We start from the raw sequence: 13,849 nt of genomic DNA, 5'->3' as shown, positions 1-13,849 counted from the left end.
AAATATTTATTAAGCACCTACTATGTGCCAGGCGTGAGAGATACAAGGGCGAAGAATTAAACAATCCCTAACAAGAAGCTTATGTTCTTGATCGCACATGTATAGCCCATATCTGTTCGCTTACCACCTCAGGAAGGGGGAAGGGGAGGGAGGGAAGAAGGGATACAAAATGATGCCCCAAAATATAAAGAAAAATGTTTTTTACTTAAAAAAAAGAAAGGAACTTAGATTCTGTTGTTGCTCCATCAGTTCAGTCGTGTCCCACTCTTCATGATCCCCTTTGGGGTTTTCTTGGCAAAGATACTGGAGTGGTTTGTTATTCCCTTCTGCAGCTCATTTTATACAGGAGGAAACTGAGGCAAACAGGGTGAAGTGACTTGCTCAGGATAGTAAGTGTCTGAGGCTGGATTTGAACTCAAGAAAATGAGTCTTCCTAGGCCTGACCCTCTATCCATTGTGCCACCCAGCTGCCCACATGCCCTGGAAGAGGTAACATACACACATATGTATATTTATACAAACTAAAAACCAAGACAACAAACCCCTCCTTCCTCAAGGGAATTAGGAAGGGCGTCCTGGGGCAGGTGGTGCCTGAAGAAAAGAAGGCTTCTCTGAGGCAGAGAAGAGGAGACGCATTCCAGACCTGGGGGACAGTCAGTCCAGGCTTACACAGTGATGGCCGATGGAGAGTTGTGTGTAAGGAAGAGAGAGAAGGCCAATTTGTCCAGAACGTAGAGTCCAGGAAAGGGAGCAATGGACAGCAACAGGTGGGGAAGGCCTAGTCCATATTTGATCCTAGAAACAATAGAGAGCCCCAGAAGACGATTGAGCAGGTGAGTGGCGTGGTCAGACTAACGGTCAGAAATTCCTTTCCTCTCCCCCTCAGTGATTTCCTGTCATATCCCCCTGCTCCTCCTCACGATAAGTCTGTGTTTGACTTTGCATCTATAAAGTACTTTCAGGATCAGCATAGGGACTTGTGAATTTACTGACAGAGGCACTAGACCTCTCTGGACAACAATCATCACTGGTGTTTATTTAGCACTTTAAGGCTTGCAAGATGTTTTACAAATATTGTCTCATTTTAGCTTCACAACAGCCCTAGGAGGTAGATGCTGTTACTAGCCTTTCTTTAGAGAGGAATAAACTGAAGCAGGAGAAGACAATGGCCACCCCCTCCAGTATTTCTGCCAAGAAAACTCCAAATGGGGTCACCAAGAGTCAGACCCGACTGAACAACAAAAACGGCAAAACCCGAAGCATATAGAGGTTGTGTGACTTGCCTAGAGTTAGAAAGCTAGTTAAGCGTCTAAGGTCTCCCTGATGTCTGGTCTAGCGCTCTGTGCGCTGCACCACCTACTGCCTCTAGTTAATAGCTACCATTTCTATAACTCTTTCAAATTTGCAAATGTTTTACAAATGTCGTCTTATTTTATCCTCAGGACAGTCCTGGGAGGTAAGGGCTCTTTTAGAGGGAATTTTGTCTTAGTGATAGCAGTGCCTTTCAAACCACCAGACCTGCTTCTGCCCAGTCCCCACTGCTCTTATGGAGGGGAGAAATCATAATGGAGGGTACTTTTCTCATCACCACCAGCTGCCACCAACAGGCACAGGAGCCCTGGAAGTGGCAGGATCCCCCGGCCCCCACCACCATTTCTGTTTTCAGCCCAGCCCTCGTGGTCATCATCTGAGGAAGTGACCCCTGTGGAAGAGAGGCCGGCCATTCCCTCCAGCTGCCACCCAGGGCAGGCAGACCAGCCTGGCAGGTGCAGGGAGAGGCAGGAGGCAGCACTGGCCAGGCAGCTCAAAGCACCACCAGCTCCCCCAAACCCTGAGCCCACAAGCCCTGGTAGGAGGACATTCGTGTCATGTAAGAAGAGACATTAACATCTGCTTCCTCGCTGCACCTAAAGGACCGTGGGACTTTTCTGTCTGAAAAATGTGTGTTATATATCGTCTCCTCCATGAAAATGTAAGCTTCCTAAAGGCAGGCCCCTTTTGGTTCTGTTTGTAGTCTCAGTGCTTAGCATATGGGAAATGCTTAATGCATTCTTCTTCTTCATTATTATCCCCATTATACAGTTGAGGAAACTGGGGCAGACAGGTTAAGCGACTCACCAGGGTCAGTGCAAATGTCTCAAGCTGGTTTTGGACGTAGGTCTTCTGGCTTCCAAGAGCAGCACTCTGACTTTTTTTGTTGTTTTTGTTTTGTTTTGTTTTTTGCGGGGCAATGAGGGTTAAGTGACTTGCCCGGGGTCACACAGCTAGTAAGTGTCAAGTGTCTGAGGCTGGATTTGAACTCAGGTCCTCCTGAATGCAGGGCCAGTGCTTTATCCACTGCGCCACCTAGCTGCCCACGGCACTCTAACTTGTATATCATTTAGCTGCCTCAACTTGAACTTCTCTCACAGGGTAGGTGCTCAGAGGTATGATCGTTTTCCTCAGGGTTCTATGCATAATCTTGAGGGGTATACTTCTAAGAGGGAGTTCCTGAGCCCCCACCAGAATATTCCCCATCAACAACAATCCAGTAGACTCTATTAGCTTTTAGAAAAGGTATTCAATGGAGCAGCTAGGTGGCACAGTGGATAAAGCCCTGGCCTTGGATTCAGGAAGACCTGAATTCAAATCCAGACTCAGACACTTGATACTTACTAGCTGTGTGACCCTGGGCAAGTCACTTAACCCTCATTGCCCCACAAAAAAAGAAAAGAAAAGGTATTCATTTAGAAATGTAGTAAGAACAGTTGATATAAAACATTTCCACCCCAAAAAAACTTAGGGGTTCACCTCCACAAATACATGTAGAGTCTGTGGGCAGGGATTGTAAATTTCCCATTAGATGGTGAAGTGTATGCATAGAGAATGTGTTACCAAAGGGTATTTCTCAACCCCGAGCACTTTTTTACCTTCATGGAATCCTCATAAATTTCCTCTTATCTGTAACTCTCCACAGTGTGGTCTGCATAAGAAGACTTCCAGGAAACTGAGGCTCAGAAAGGGGAATAGATCTGCTTCCTATTGCCTCATGTCTTGTTTAACCAGTCTTGGTTGTACCCTATTCAGGAGATGTCATACAGAATAAGCATGGGGGCCCCTATTCATGTCAAAACCTGAATTTGTTTTTCCAGGGCTGCACATTTTAAAAAAACATTTCAACTCTGTATTTATCTAGCAGGAAACGGGGGTTAAATTATACCCCTTTTAAATAAACATGTGCCTAATTATAGGAAGATGCAGCTTACTTTTACAGCTCTGTCAGGATTTTCCCATCAGGCCCCAGTCTTTGTTGATAACTCTCCAGCCAAAAGGATCCAATTGGGCAGCAACTTCAGAAATTCAATCTCTTCAGGACGATTGAAGAGCTAATACTGCACAGCAAGGGATGACAGAGTCCATTTTTGCTGAAAGGCTCCATGTGTAGGGGTTGATAGGAATTTGGGGTGAGCTGTGTTTTCTCTAAGCTGTTGCCAGTGGCATTTTCTGACACTACTGATGCATTGAAGCAACTTCCTTGACTATCCCTCAACAGAAAGCTAGACCCCAACAAAATTGTTGCACAACAGGGCAATTTTTAGACCAAGATAGAAAATTGTGCCATTCTCGGCTCCACCCCGCTGCCCAAAGTCCTCTTCAGAAAAATTAAAATTATCCAAGGTTGAAGAATCTTTTCCTGACAGTTCTTTTTGAGCTGTATCAGTAATATTAACAATGTCCATCTGGACATCTCATTATCAGATCTGTAGATCATTAGAACTGGAGTTTAAAATGTAATGTTAGAGCTTGAAGTGTCTACAGTGCAGTATACCAGAGCTCTAAGGAACCTAAGAACACAGAACAGGGTCCTAGAACTGGAAGAGACTTTGGAACATAAAATTCTGTTAAAATAAAATTTAATTGATCTCTTTTGTTTTTATTTTGCCTAAATTTCTCCCTGCATCCTCCCTTCCAGAGAGTCGTTATTTATAACAAAGATTTTGAGCAAAAGAGAAAAAAGTCAGTAAAACCAATCAATACAATAAAATCTGACGATATATGCAAGGTCCCACACCCATGGATCCCTCCTGTCTCTTCAAAGAAGCCAAGAGGAGGTATCCCCGCATAAGTCTTCTTTGGGTCTGAGCTTAGAACATAAAATGTTAGAGGGAGAAAGGCTCTTCACAGAATGTGGAGGGGGAGGAAGCCAGGAGGTCATCTAGTCATGAGATGTAAATAAGCTTTTTGAGGGCAGAGACTATGTTGGCTTTTTCTCTGTGCTCCCACTCCTTCAAATAGTGCCTGGCACTTGCTAAGTGCTTATTGATTGAATGACAGTTACACCTGTAAGGTACCTAAGAGGTCACCCCTGCCAGCCTCTCCCTGACTGGGCATCTCTTGTTTAACCTCTGTGACACATGGTCAGGCATTCAGCCTCTACTTGATGGGGAGCCTGCTCCCTCACAAGGCAGAGCCCATGCCACTTCTGGTCAGTACTAATGGTTAGAATATTTCTCTTTACATGGACCCAAAGGTGTCTCTCTAACTTCAACCCATTTCATTACATGAGACTTCAACTGACCACTTTAATAAGTTCCACCCCCAGCTCCCATTTGTGACCTTGTGAGGCCAAGCAGAAGCACTCTAATGTCTCTTTTCCATAGACGCCCTTCAAATACTGGAGATAGCTGCGGAGTCCTGGTGAGTCTTAGCTTCTTCAGGCTAAGCATCCCCTGGCCTCATATACATGAATAATCTCCTTTAGAAGCCTAGGACCCCACTGAGAGAGTTCACAGGATCATAGACTTGGGGCTGGAAGGGTCCTTTCAAAGGCCATCTAGTTGGACCCCATCATTTTACAGATAAGGAAACTGAGACCCAGAGAAATGAAAAGATTTGCCCAAGCTCATATATGGTTATCATGCTATCCCTCTCACCAGGTGACAACACTCCTGCACTCCCACCATGAAGTTTGGACTAATTGTTCCAAATGGACTTCTGGAAAGGGATTGTCTCCCCCCTAGGAAACTAGATCCTTCTTGGACCTAGTCACTCTTGGGAATTTCTTGCTTCTTGGCAGCTAGTTGTCTAGATGCACTGGTCTCTAATGAGACTCCAATGAGATGATGGTTTACATCAGTGAGACTCACAGAAAGTGCTCTTAGATGGTGGCTCCTGGTAGACCGTGTGCACTTAGAGGATCAGCCGGGGGCCCTAACCAGACTTCCTTATGCGTACCTGTGAAATCCTTGGCTGTGAGTGAGGAGCAGGGCAGGAGAGGTAGGGAGACAGAGGAGAACCTGCTTCCCCTTCAGACTCGGAGGCATGTGGTGGCAGAGCTGGATGGAATCATAGAGATTGTCACAGATTCGTTGGATGTGCAAGATGTCAGCAACGTCAGAGATGATCTCATCTAACCCTCCCATTCTAGAGCTCTAGAGATGCAGACCAGGAGACGGAAAGTGACTTGTCCATGGACAGACACAGTGAACTAGTGGGAGGCAGAGCTGACACTAGACCTCCAGTTTCCCCACTCCTTGTCAGAAGTCACCAGTCCAACCCACCCATTTTCTAGATGGGGAAATCCATACCCAGAAAAGGTGAGTGCTTGGCCCCTGGTCACATGACTGCAGAGTGCCAGAGCCAGGGTTTGGGGTTTGAATCCAGATCTTCTCATTCTCGATCCAGTTCTCTTGAGCACGCCATCGCTGGTGCCCCTTTCACCGTCCCCCTTCCTCCCACCACAGCAGGCATGTGGTTTAGTGGAAAGCTCATCAGACGCAGACTAATACAGTCCTGAAGAAATCATGTCTTCCTCTCGGAGCCTTTGTTCCTTCAACTCTATAATGGCTTTACAATATTCACTGCACTATCTGTTCTTGGGGTTGCTTGGTCATCCGCAAATCTTTATATAGATGTGGGTTTTTGTCACCATTTAGTCCAGCCCCCTGTTTGTATAGGGGAGGAGACTGAGGACCAGGGATGCCAAGGATGGGACCGATGCCACCAAGCCAAAGGATGGTTTTGGCCTTTCAGAGGCAGAGGCCAAAGCTTCCGTCAGAGATTATGCCCCAAGGGGCCTTTCACAGCTAAATGAACTTCTGTTAGAGTTCTACTTACTCCCCCAAGACCCCCGTTTGGTCAGGGGGTGGGGTCAAGAAGTCGCTTTATCCTCCTGTCCTCGGAGCCTTTGAAAACTTGGCCAGGACCCAAGAGCTCACCACCTGCCCTGGATTCCTGGCTCACTTCCCCACATCCTGTGAGTGAGATGCTGTTTCTCACACAATGTGAGATCCTTAAATTTATTTATAATCCTAAAGACGGCACTGATTCCGATGTGAAACATGCCAGTCACCACAGACACCAGGCTGGTTTCTCTCTGCAGTTGCTCAAAAGCCACCCGGCTTCCTAAATCAGGAGGCAATTGAGGTTGAAGGACCAGACAAGCCCCACTGGCTGACGATGCTCTCGGGGGCTCTCTTAGCTAGGAGCTGAGACAGCTGGGGCGACTCTTCTTGAACTTTTCTTCTCGTTCCCAAAGAGACACGGGATTGTCGGATCACAGAATGTAAGAGCTGGAGCGAATACAGTGTTAGAGCTGGGAACGAATGACTTTAGAATGCAGCATATCAGAGCTGGAGGAGACCTTAGTACGGAAATGATCAGAATCAGACAGAGCCTTGGAGATTCAGTCCAACCCTCTCTATTTAAGGTGGGGGAAATTTGGACCCAGAGAAAATTACCCAGGGCCACATAGGCAGCGTATCTTAGACAACCATGAGCCTCTTTGACCAAGGAGCCCCAGGCTGTCCTTGAGGTTTTAACAGCGTCTTAGGAAGCTTGGCCAGGAGGAGAGATGGAGAGTAAGATCTTTTTAGGGTTAAAGTAGTGAAAGCTGGGGGTAAGACACACATATGTTTTAGGTGGTCACGGAAGTGTGGTGAAATGGAAGGAGTTAAGACGCTGGAAAGACTGTTAGCTTTGCTCCTAACTGGCTAAGGGCAGGAAACTTCATCTCTCTGGGTCTCAGCTTTCTCATCTATAAAATGGCCAATAGGATGGTTAGATCGCCTCCAAGGTCCCTTATAGCTCTATCATTCTGCATTCTCAGATCCCTTCTGGCTCTTATAGTCTGTGTTCTCAATACTGTGTTCTAAGTCCCCCCACCACCATTTCTGACCTTCTCTGTTCTAAGCTCCCTCCCAGCTCTCTCCCAGCTCTGGTGTTCTAAGGCCCCTTTCCAGTTGTTAAATTAAAGGCTGTTACAAAGGGGAGATGGAGGGACATTGGAAACAGCCTATCTCCTCCACAGGTCGCTGGCATCAGGAATCCCCACAACTAGCTCTGGCTCCGGTGTCTAGAACTTATACAGGATCTCATGGCAGCCTGGCATTGGGCTGGAAGAACTAGACAGAAAACACTAACTTTGGCTAATTCCGTTGACCAGATTGTGCCTTAGCGGCAGAGCTGAGACTGTCTTTTAGTGAAGGAGGGAAGAGCAGAAGGTAAGAAATAACTCTGGCCTCCGAGTCTCTCTGAAGTTAGTCTCAGCACCCCCAGTCATGTCCTCATCCCCATGGCTCCTGAAACAACCTCCCAACCTAATTCTGGCCTCCGGGCTCTCCGCTCCAAATCACACTCCACAGCCACCAAATGACGTTCTTGAAACCCAAGTCTTAGTCATGGTGCACTCCTGCCCAAGAACGTTTTCTGGCTCCCTGTGTATTGCCTTTGATAGAAGGCAAACTCTTTGGGTTGGCATTGAAAGTCCTTGGCTACCTAGCCTCTCCCAACACTCCCAGGTTTATTATACATCCCTTCTCATGCTCTATGGTGCTGCCAGCCTGGGCTACTCGCCGTAGCCTGAATTCAGCATCTCATCACTTCTGTGACTTGACAGTGCTCTCTCTCTCTCTTTCCCCTCTCCCCTTCTCTTTTCCTTCTCTCTCTCTTTTTCTCTCTCTCTCTTTCCTCTCTCCCCTTCTCTTTTCCTTCTCTCTCTCTTTTTCTCTCTCTCTTCCTCTCTCCCCTTCTCTTTTCCTTCTCTCTCTTTTTCTCTCTCTCTCTTTCCTCTCTCTCCCCTTCTCTTTTCCTTCTCTCTCTCTTTCTCTCTCTCTCTTTCCTCTCTCTCCCCTTCTCTTTTCCTTCTCTCTCTCTTTTTCTCTCTCTCTCTTTCCTCTCTCTCCCCTTCTCTTTTCCTTCTCTCTCTTTTTCTCTCTCTCTCTTTCCTCTCTCTCCCCTTCTCCTCTCTCTCTCTCTCTCTCTCTCTCTCTCTCTCTCTCTCTCTCTCTCTCTCACACACACACACACACACACACACACACACACACACACACACACACACACACACACACACTTCTCGCCTCTGCCAAACCCTAAAGCTCTGCTGTAAAGGAGACCATTATTCGTAATTGAGAACAAAGCAAGGAGAACAATGGAGGAAGGAAGAAGCCCTTTCCCAGGGGACAGACCCATCTGGTGAGGAAGTGTCTCTGACATGCTCTTCCCCTCTTAGCCTTGACCTGCCCACCTCTTTCCCATTTGCTCTCATTTAGATTGAAGTAGTCATCAAATTCTCTAGATAACAAAATCTCCAATTTTACAACCCAGTCAGGTCCCTGGATTTGCAGGCACCAATTACGTGCTCCCTCGCTCTCTCTCGCGTATGCTCTCTCCCACTCTCTCTCGGACCAATTAAATTTGCAGGTGCGATAATTTCAACATCAACAGTCTAAGGTTATCTCAGAAGATATTTTCATGAAATATTTATGAGTCTCTGGGTATGTTAACCCCTTCAGATGGCACACTTCCCTGGAACAAGGATATCTAGCAAGCAGGAGAGAGGCTAACCAAGAGTGTTAGTCACCAGCGATGGGAAGAGTTATGCGTCAGGCTTTGAGGCTGGGCCAGCACCAAGGGAGGGTGGCAAGGTTAGGCACCGCCTTAATGAAAACCTTTATTAAAAATGCCTAGAATTGGGGCAGCTAGATGGCGCAGTGGTTAAAGCACCGGCCCTGGACTCAGGAGTACCTGAGTTCAAATCCGGCCTCAGACACTTGACATTTGCTAGCTGTGTGACCGTGGGCAAGTCACTTAACCCCCGTTGCCTAAAAAAAGACAAAAAAAAAAACAAAACCAAAAAAAAATGCCTAGAATTGGACTATTCAAAGCTTAGCACCAGCGTTCTTCTCGATTCTGTGGCCCAGTCTGTAAAACAGCACCCTGGGGATTACAGGACTGGGTGAGATCAGTTTGGTGTGGAGGAAAAAGACTGAGGCAGGACGCCTGGCTTCTAGTCCTAGTTCTGCCATTAACAATGGTGCCCACATCCTCCATTGCAAACCTCCGATGCTTCATCATGAACTGGCTGGAGGCAATCTTGAGGTCTCAGAAGCTATGCTCTGGTGGGTCTCACAGAGCTGCAAGCTCAAAAGTTTCCTGTGATGGACCCATGGATGGTGGGTATGTCTACTGAGGAGTGGAGCAGGTTGTGACCCCCACCTCAAATCCTCATTCTCTGGAAGTACTGAAGCATTTGCAAAATGCTTTCTTCTCAGCTAAGTTTTTAGGGTAACTGATTTCTCTGGGCCTCAGTTTCTTCTTATAAGAGGGTTCGACAAGAACTCTTAAGGTCGCTTCTAGTTCTAATAATCTCTCCTGTGTTCCAAGATCCCTTCAGGACGAACGTGTCAAGGAGTGGGGCACAGTAAAATTTGGAGTCCAAGGCCCTGGGTTCAAATCCCAGCCCTGTTCCTTGGGGTTAGGTGATCACGTCATCCCCTAGGCCTCAGCTTTCATTATCTGTGAAATGACATCATGGGTATATCGCGGACCCTCTGTCAGGCCATCTGGTGCAGTCTAGGGACCCCTGCTCAGGAGAAAATACACGGGATTACAAAGAAGACCAGTTATATTGAAATACAATTGTCAAAATATTGTTAAATCTCGGGTTAAGAACTCCTATTCTAGTCTCATTCAAAACTACATTTTAGGGGCAGCTAGGTGGTGCAGTGGATAGAGCACCGGCCCTGGATTCAGGAGGACCTGAGTTCAAATCCGGCCTCAGACACTTGACACTTACTAGCTGTGTGACCCTGGGCAAGTCACTTAACCCTCATCGTCCCACCAAAAACAAACAAAAAAACTACATCTTAGGATTCTGTGGTGACTCCACCCCCTCATGGTTTATCATACTTTAGGGCTCCAAGAGAGGAATGATAGGTTCAGATCCAAGATCCTGGGTTCTTATTGTTTGTTGGTTAGTTTCTTAGCAAGCAGCAAGGCAATGCAGGAGATAGAGCACGGAGTCTGGAGTCAGGGAGACAGGAGTTCAAATCTAGCCCCAGACACTTAGCTGTGTGACCCTGGGCAAGTCATTTAACTCCTGTTAGCCTTTGTTTCCTCCTTTCTGACAGGGGGATCATAAGAGCACCCCCTCTGTAGAGTTGTTGCAAGGACCAAATGAGATAGTCATTGTAAAGCTCCTAGAGCACAGTATATCATCCTTTACGCTGCCATTGAGAAGCTGGCACTTTCCCAGAATGCATTGGGAAGGTATCTAGTCTGCCCCCCCTCTTCCTGGGCAGCTCTGGAGGCCGAGTGAGGGACACAGCCTTCCCCAATCACCTCCAGGCCCCTTCCTGAGCTTTCTTCGGGGCTGGATGTGCAGCCATGCAGGTGCCCGGTAACTAGAGACAAGGTTCAAGTGGAAGGAGCCACCCTCACCCTTGTGTCCTTTCCTGTAGGAGCAGAGCCTGGAGGAGGAGGTGGTGGAAGAGGAGATGGAGACCCCTGTGGAGGAGCTGCCGCCGCACCTGCGGAAGGATCCCCCTGAAGGTACCGTGCCTGGGCCTCTCTCTTCGGGGGCCTTCTCCTCTGCTTTGGTCGGTGCTCTTCTTCCTCGGCTGCCGACGTGGGTGGGAAGGCAAGGGCTCCGCAGGGTGACGGCAAGTCCCTGTCAGCTCCCAGGTGTCACTTGAGCTTAAGGGAAGTGGCAGCTGCCAGGGGCCTGGGATGGGCGCACGTGGCACCTTGTCATGTTGGAGATGTAGTTTGTATTGGGGAAAATCAGGGGTTTTAATTAAAAGCAATTATGCCTGAGCCTCCTGTCACTCGGCTTGTCGTCCTTGACAGAGTTAAACAGAGTCGAAGCTGTTGGGGAGGAGGGAGGGTGGCACCTCGCCTTCTGCCTGGCTCTGAGGAGCCTGGCTCCTGGCTCATCTTACCCACACTTCCCTTACTCCTTCTGGGCTTTTGGTCCAAACGAGCCGGGTTTGCCGGACGATTGCCAAGGAGCAAGTGAAACGTTCCCTGGGGACGGATTGACCGACTGCCGTCCCCTTCTCCCCATCCCCACCTCAGCCTCTTCCTTTTTTCCATTCTGAGAGTTGTTCATAGTTGAGAGGGGAAATGACAAGTGTTGGTGTCAGTGGAGAATGCGGAAATGCCGCTTCTTTCCTAAGAAGCCCTCTCCCCAGGGCAGGGACGGTGTAGCCTGGTTGTCTCCCATGATGCCCCATGGAGCAGGGCAGAGGAGGAGGTGCCAGACCCTCCGAGGCTGGCCCCTTGCCCGTCAGTGTACAGAGCAGTCTTTTCCTGAGTGTCATCTCCTTCCCTAGACAGTGCCTTGGGAGGATTGGAAGGATGGTGCTGCCCTCAACATCAGTAGGGGTGAAGGGGGCAGGGTTTGGGGGAGTGAGAATAGGTTCAGTTTTGGACATACTGAGCTCAAGATGTCTACCGGACATCCGTTGTGTGGCACGTGACAGGAGCCTTAGGTAAGGTGGGGTCAGATGGGAGAGATGTTCATTGTGACCAATGCTCCAAGTCCAGACTTGCTCTCGCTCTCTCGCTGGCTCATTCTTTCTGGGCCACCATTTCCTCATCAGTGAAATAGGAGGTAGGACAAGACTCGGGGTCCCTTCCGGCCAAACCCTGGGGCCCACACACTTGAACTGACCACTGTTACCTTCAGAATGGTGAGTCCCACCTTTCAGCCACATAGTGGAGAGGAAACTTGGGGGATAGGAAGAGGATTGCATGGCAAGTCAGAAAGCCTGACCCTGCCACTTACTTCATCTGCCTGAGGCTCAGTTTCCTTAACACTTGCACTCATTTGGAGTCGGGACAACCAGGGTTCAAATCCCACCTCAGACACAACTGGCTATGTGACTGGGGGCAAGGGATCTCATCTCCCTAGACCTCACTTTCCTCTGCAAAATGAGGAGGTCCCTTCTAGCTCTAAATCTCATTTTGCATAATAAAGCTATAAAATGGGACTGGCTTCTCTGGCTTCCTCAGGTCTCTTCCTCCTCCCCCTTCTCTGCCACTTCAAGTACCTTCATCAATACTTGCCTTCTGAAAAAAGCTCTTCTATCAATCATGTGCACCTTAGTGTGAATTTAAGGCACCTTTCTCTCCTCCCCAAGGAGAGCGGAACTTCAAGTCAGATTTCTCACAGAGAACAAAACCTCCCATTCAAGGAAAAAAAAAAGGCAAAACAAAACAAAAAGAAGTTCTTGCTTCTTTGAATGAGGAGTCCTTTCCTGCCCCGAGAAAGCCAACCAACTTTTACCCTCCCCTCACCTTTGCTCTCTCCCCGCTGAATACAAACTGTGTTAACTTCCATTTCAGGTCACCTTTTACATCTGGTTCTGACTTTAATGGGGCGTGGGGGGCGGGAGAGTAAAATAAATCTGCAGGGATACAGTAAAACCTCATTAATTCAAACTCCAGGAAGTGTGGAATTTTTAGATAATCTGGGCATTTCTTTTTGCCTGCTATCTATGCAAAAAAAAAAAAAAAAGGTTTTGCAGAGCAAATCAATCATGTAAACAAGAAAGCAGCTTAGCCTCCTTTAGAAGGAAGGTCAACAGACTCCTGGCAGAGGGAAAAGGGCGTCCTAGCCCCTCAGGATAGAGCATCATGACCTTGGACGAGTCTCCTCCCTGGACCTAAGGGATGATTCTGGGACCGTCTGAAGGCAGAAGTTTAAGGATCCATACACCTTTAAACAAGAGAAATGATCCACCTATGAGGCAGTTCTTGCTTTAGATGATTTGAGGGGCATTGAGACTGAATTGCTGTCTCCCTTCCCTTATAAATCCCAAACATGTTATCATAGGCTGGACAGAACCAAGCCCCTGCTTGGTGGGAGGGGGAAGGATGGAGAGGACGCAGCAAAAGGAGTCCAAGAAGGTGAGATTGGGCAGGTTGGAAGAGACAAGATGGCGGAAGCCAAGGGTGTCCGTAGACCAAAGGCTGCAAAAAGGTCGAGAAGGGGGGGGGGGGCGGGATCAAAGCCAGTGGATCTGGTTGTTGAGATGTCTTCGGTGACCCCAGAAAGAGCAATTTAAGTGATGGTTGAATTGAAAACCAGGCTGGAGGAGACTAAGAAGTGAATGGGATGTGAGGTCGGCAGTGAGGAGAGTAGAAGACCCATTCTCGGGGTTTGGCTGTGAGGAGGAGAGATGCGGAGATAGCCCGAGGGAAGGTGGGGTGTTTGTTTGTTTGGTTTGGTGTTAAAGGCTGCCAGGACCTGTTTGTCGGCTCTGGGCTCAGTGAGTTCTTCCACCTCATGGACTTTAAAGCTTGGCAGGGGATGGTCATTCATCTAGCAAATCGTAGAAGGCCTTCCCTTCCTGGTACCGGCTGGACTAGGGAGCTGCCGAGGTGCCGGCCTTCCATCTCTCTCTTTGTGGTCTACTCCATCCCCCTCGTTTTAGAAATGAGCCCCAGGCAGCCGAGGTCATACAGGTAGTGAGGCGCCTGTCAGGACGGGAGGCCAGGTCTTCAGGTTGCAAATCTGTAACTGTCACTCTTCCCTGCACCTTCCTGCCAGTAAGAGCTGAGGCTTGTCCATCAATTAGCAATT

The 13,849-nt window shown here is 48.1% G+C and overlaps 1 protein-coding gene across 3 annotated transcripts in view; it reads left to right on the top strand.

Moving 5' to 3' along the window:
- LOC122732348 (transmembrane protein 263-like) overlaps nucleotides 1-13,849 on the top strand; it is a 358,587-nt gene that overhangs the window by 37,732 nt on the left and 307,006 nt on the right. The window contains exons 1-2 of one of the 3 annotated variants that reach the window (XM_043972414.1): nucleotides 7,463-7,481; nucleotides 10,722-10,812. In XM_043972414.1, coding sequence (XP_043828349.1) covers nucleotides 10,758-10,812 — 55 coding nt within the window. In that variant the 5' untranslated portion in view covers nucleotides 7,463-7,481; nucleotides 10,722-10,757. Of the gene's footprint in view, nucleotides 1-7,462; nucleotides 7,482-10,721; nucleotides 10,813-13,849 lie in introns of those variants that run through there. The other 2 variants (XM_043972413.1, XM_043972417.1) reach the window with 2 other exon arrangements.

This window comes from Dromiciops gliroides, chromosome 6 (assembly GCF_019393635.1).
Source record: "Dromiciops gliroides isolate mDroGli1 chromosome 6, mDroGli1.pri, whole genome shotgun sequence".
Taxonomy (NCBI): domain Eukaryota; kingdom Metazoa; phylum Chordata; class Mammalia; order Microbiotheria; family Microbiotheriidae; genus Dromiciops; species Dromiciops gliroides.
The sequence above is the reverse complement of the archived record's forward strand: the minus strand, read 5'-3'. Positions and strand labels throughout refer to the sequence as shown.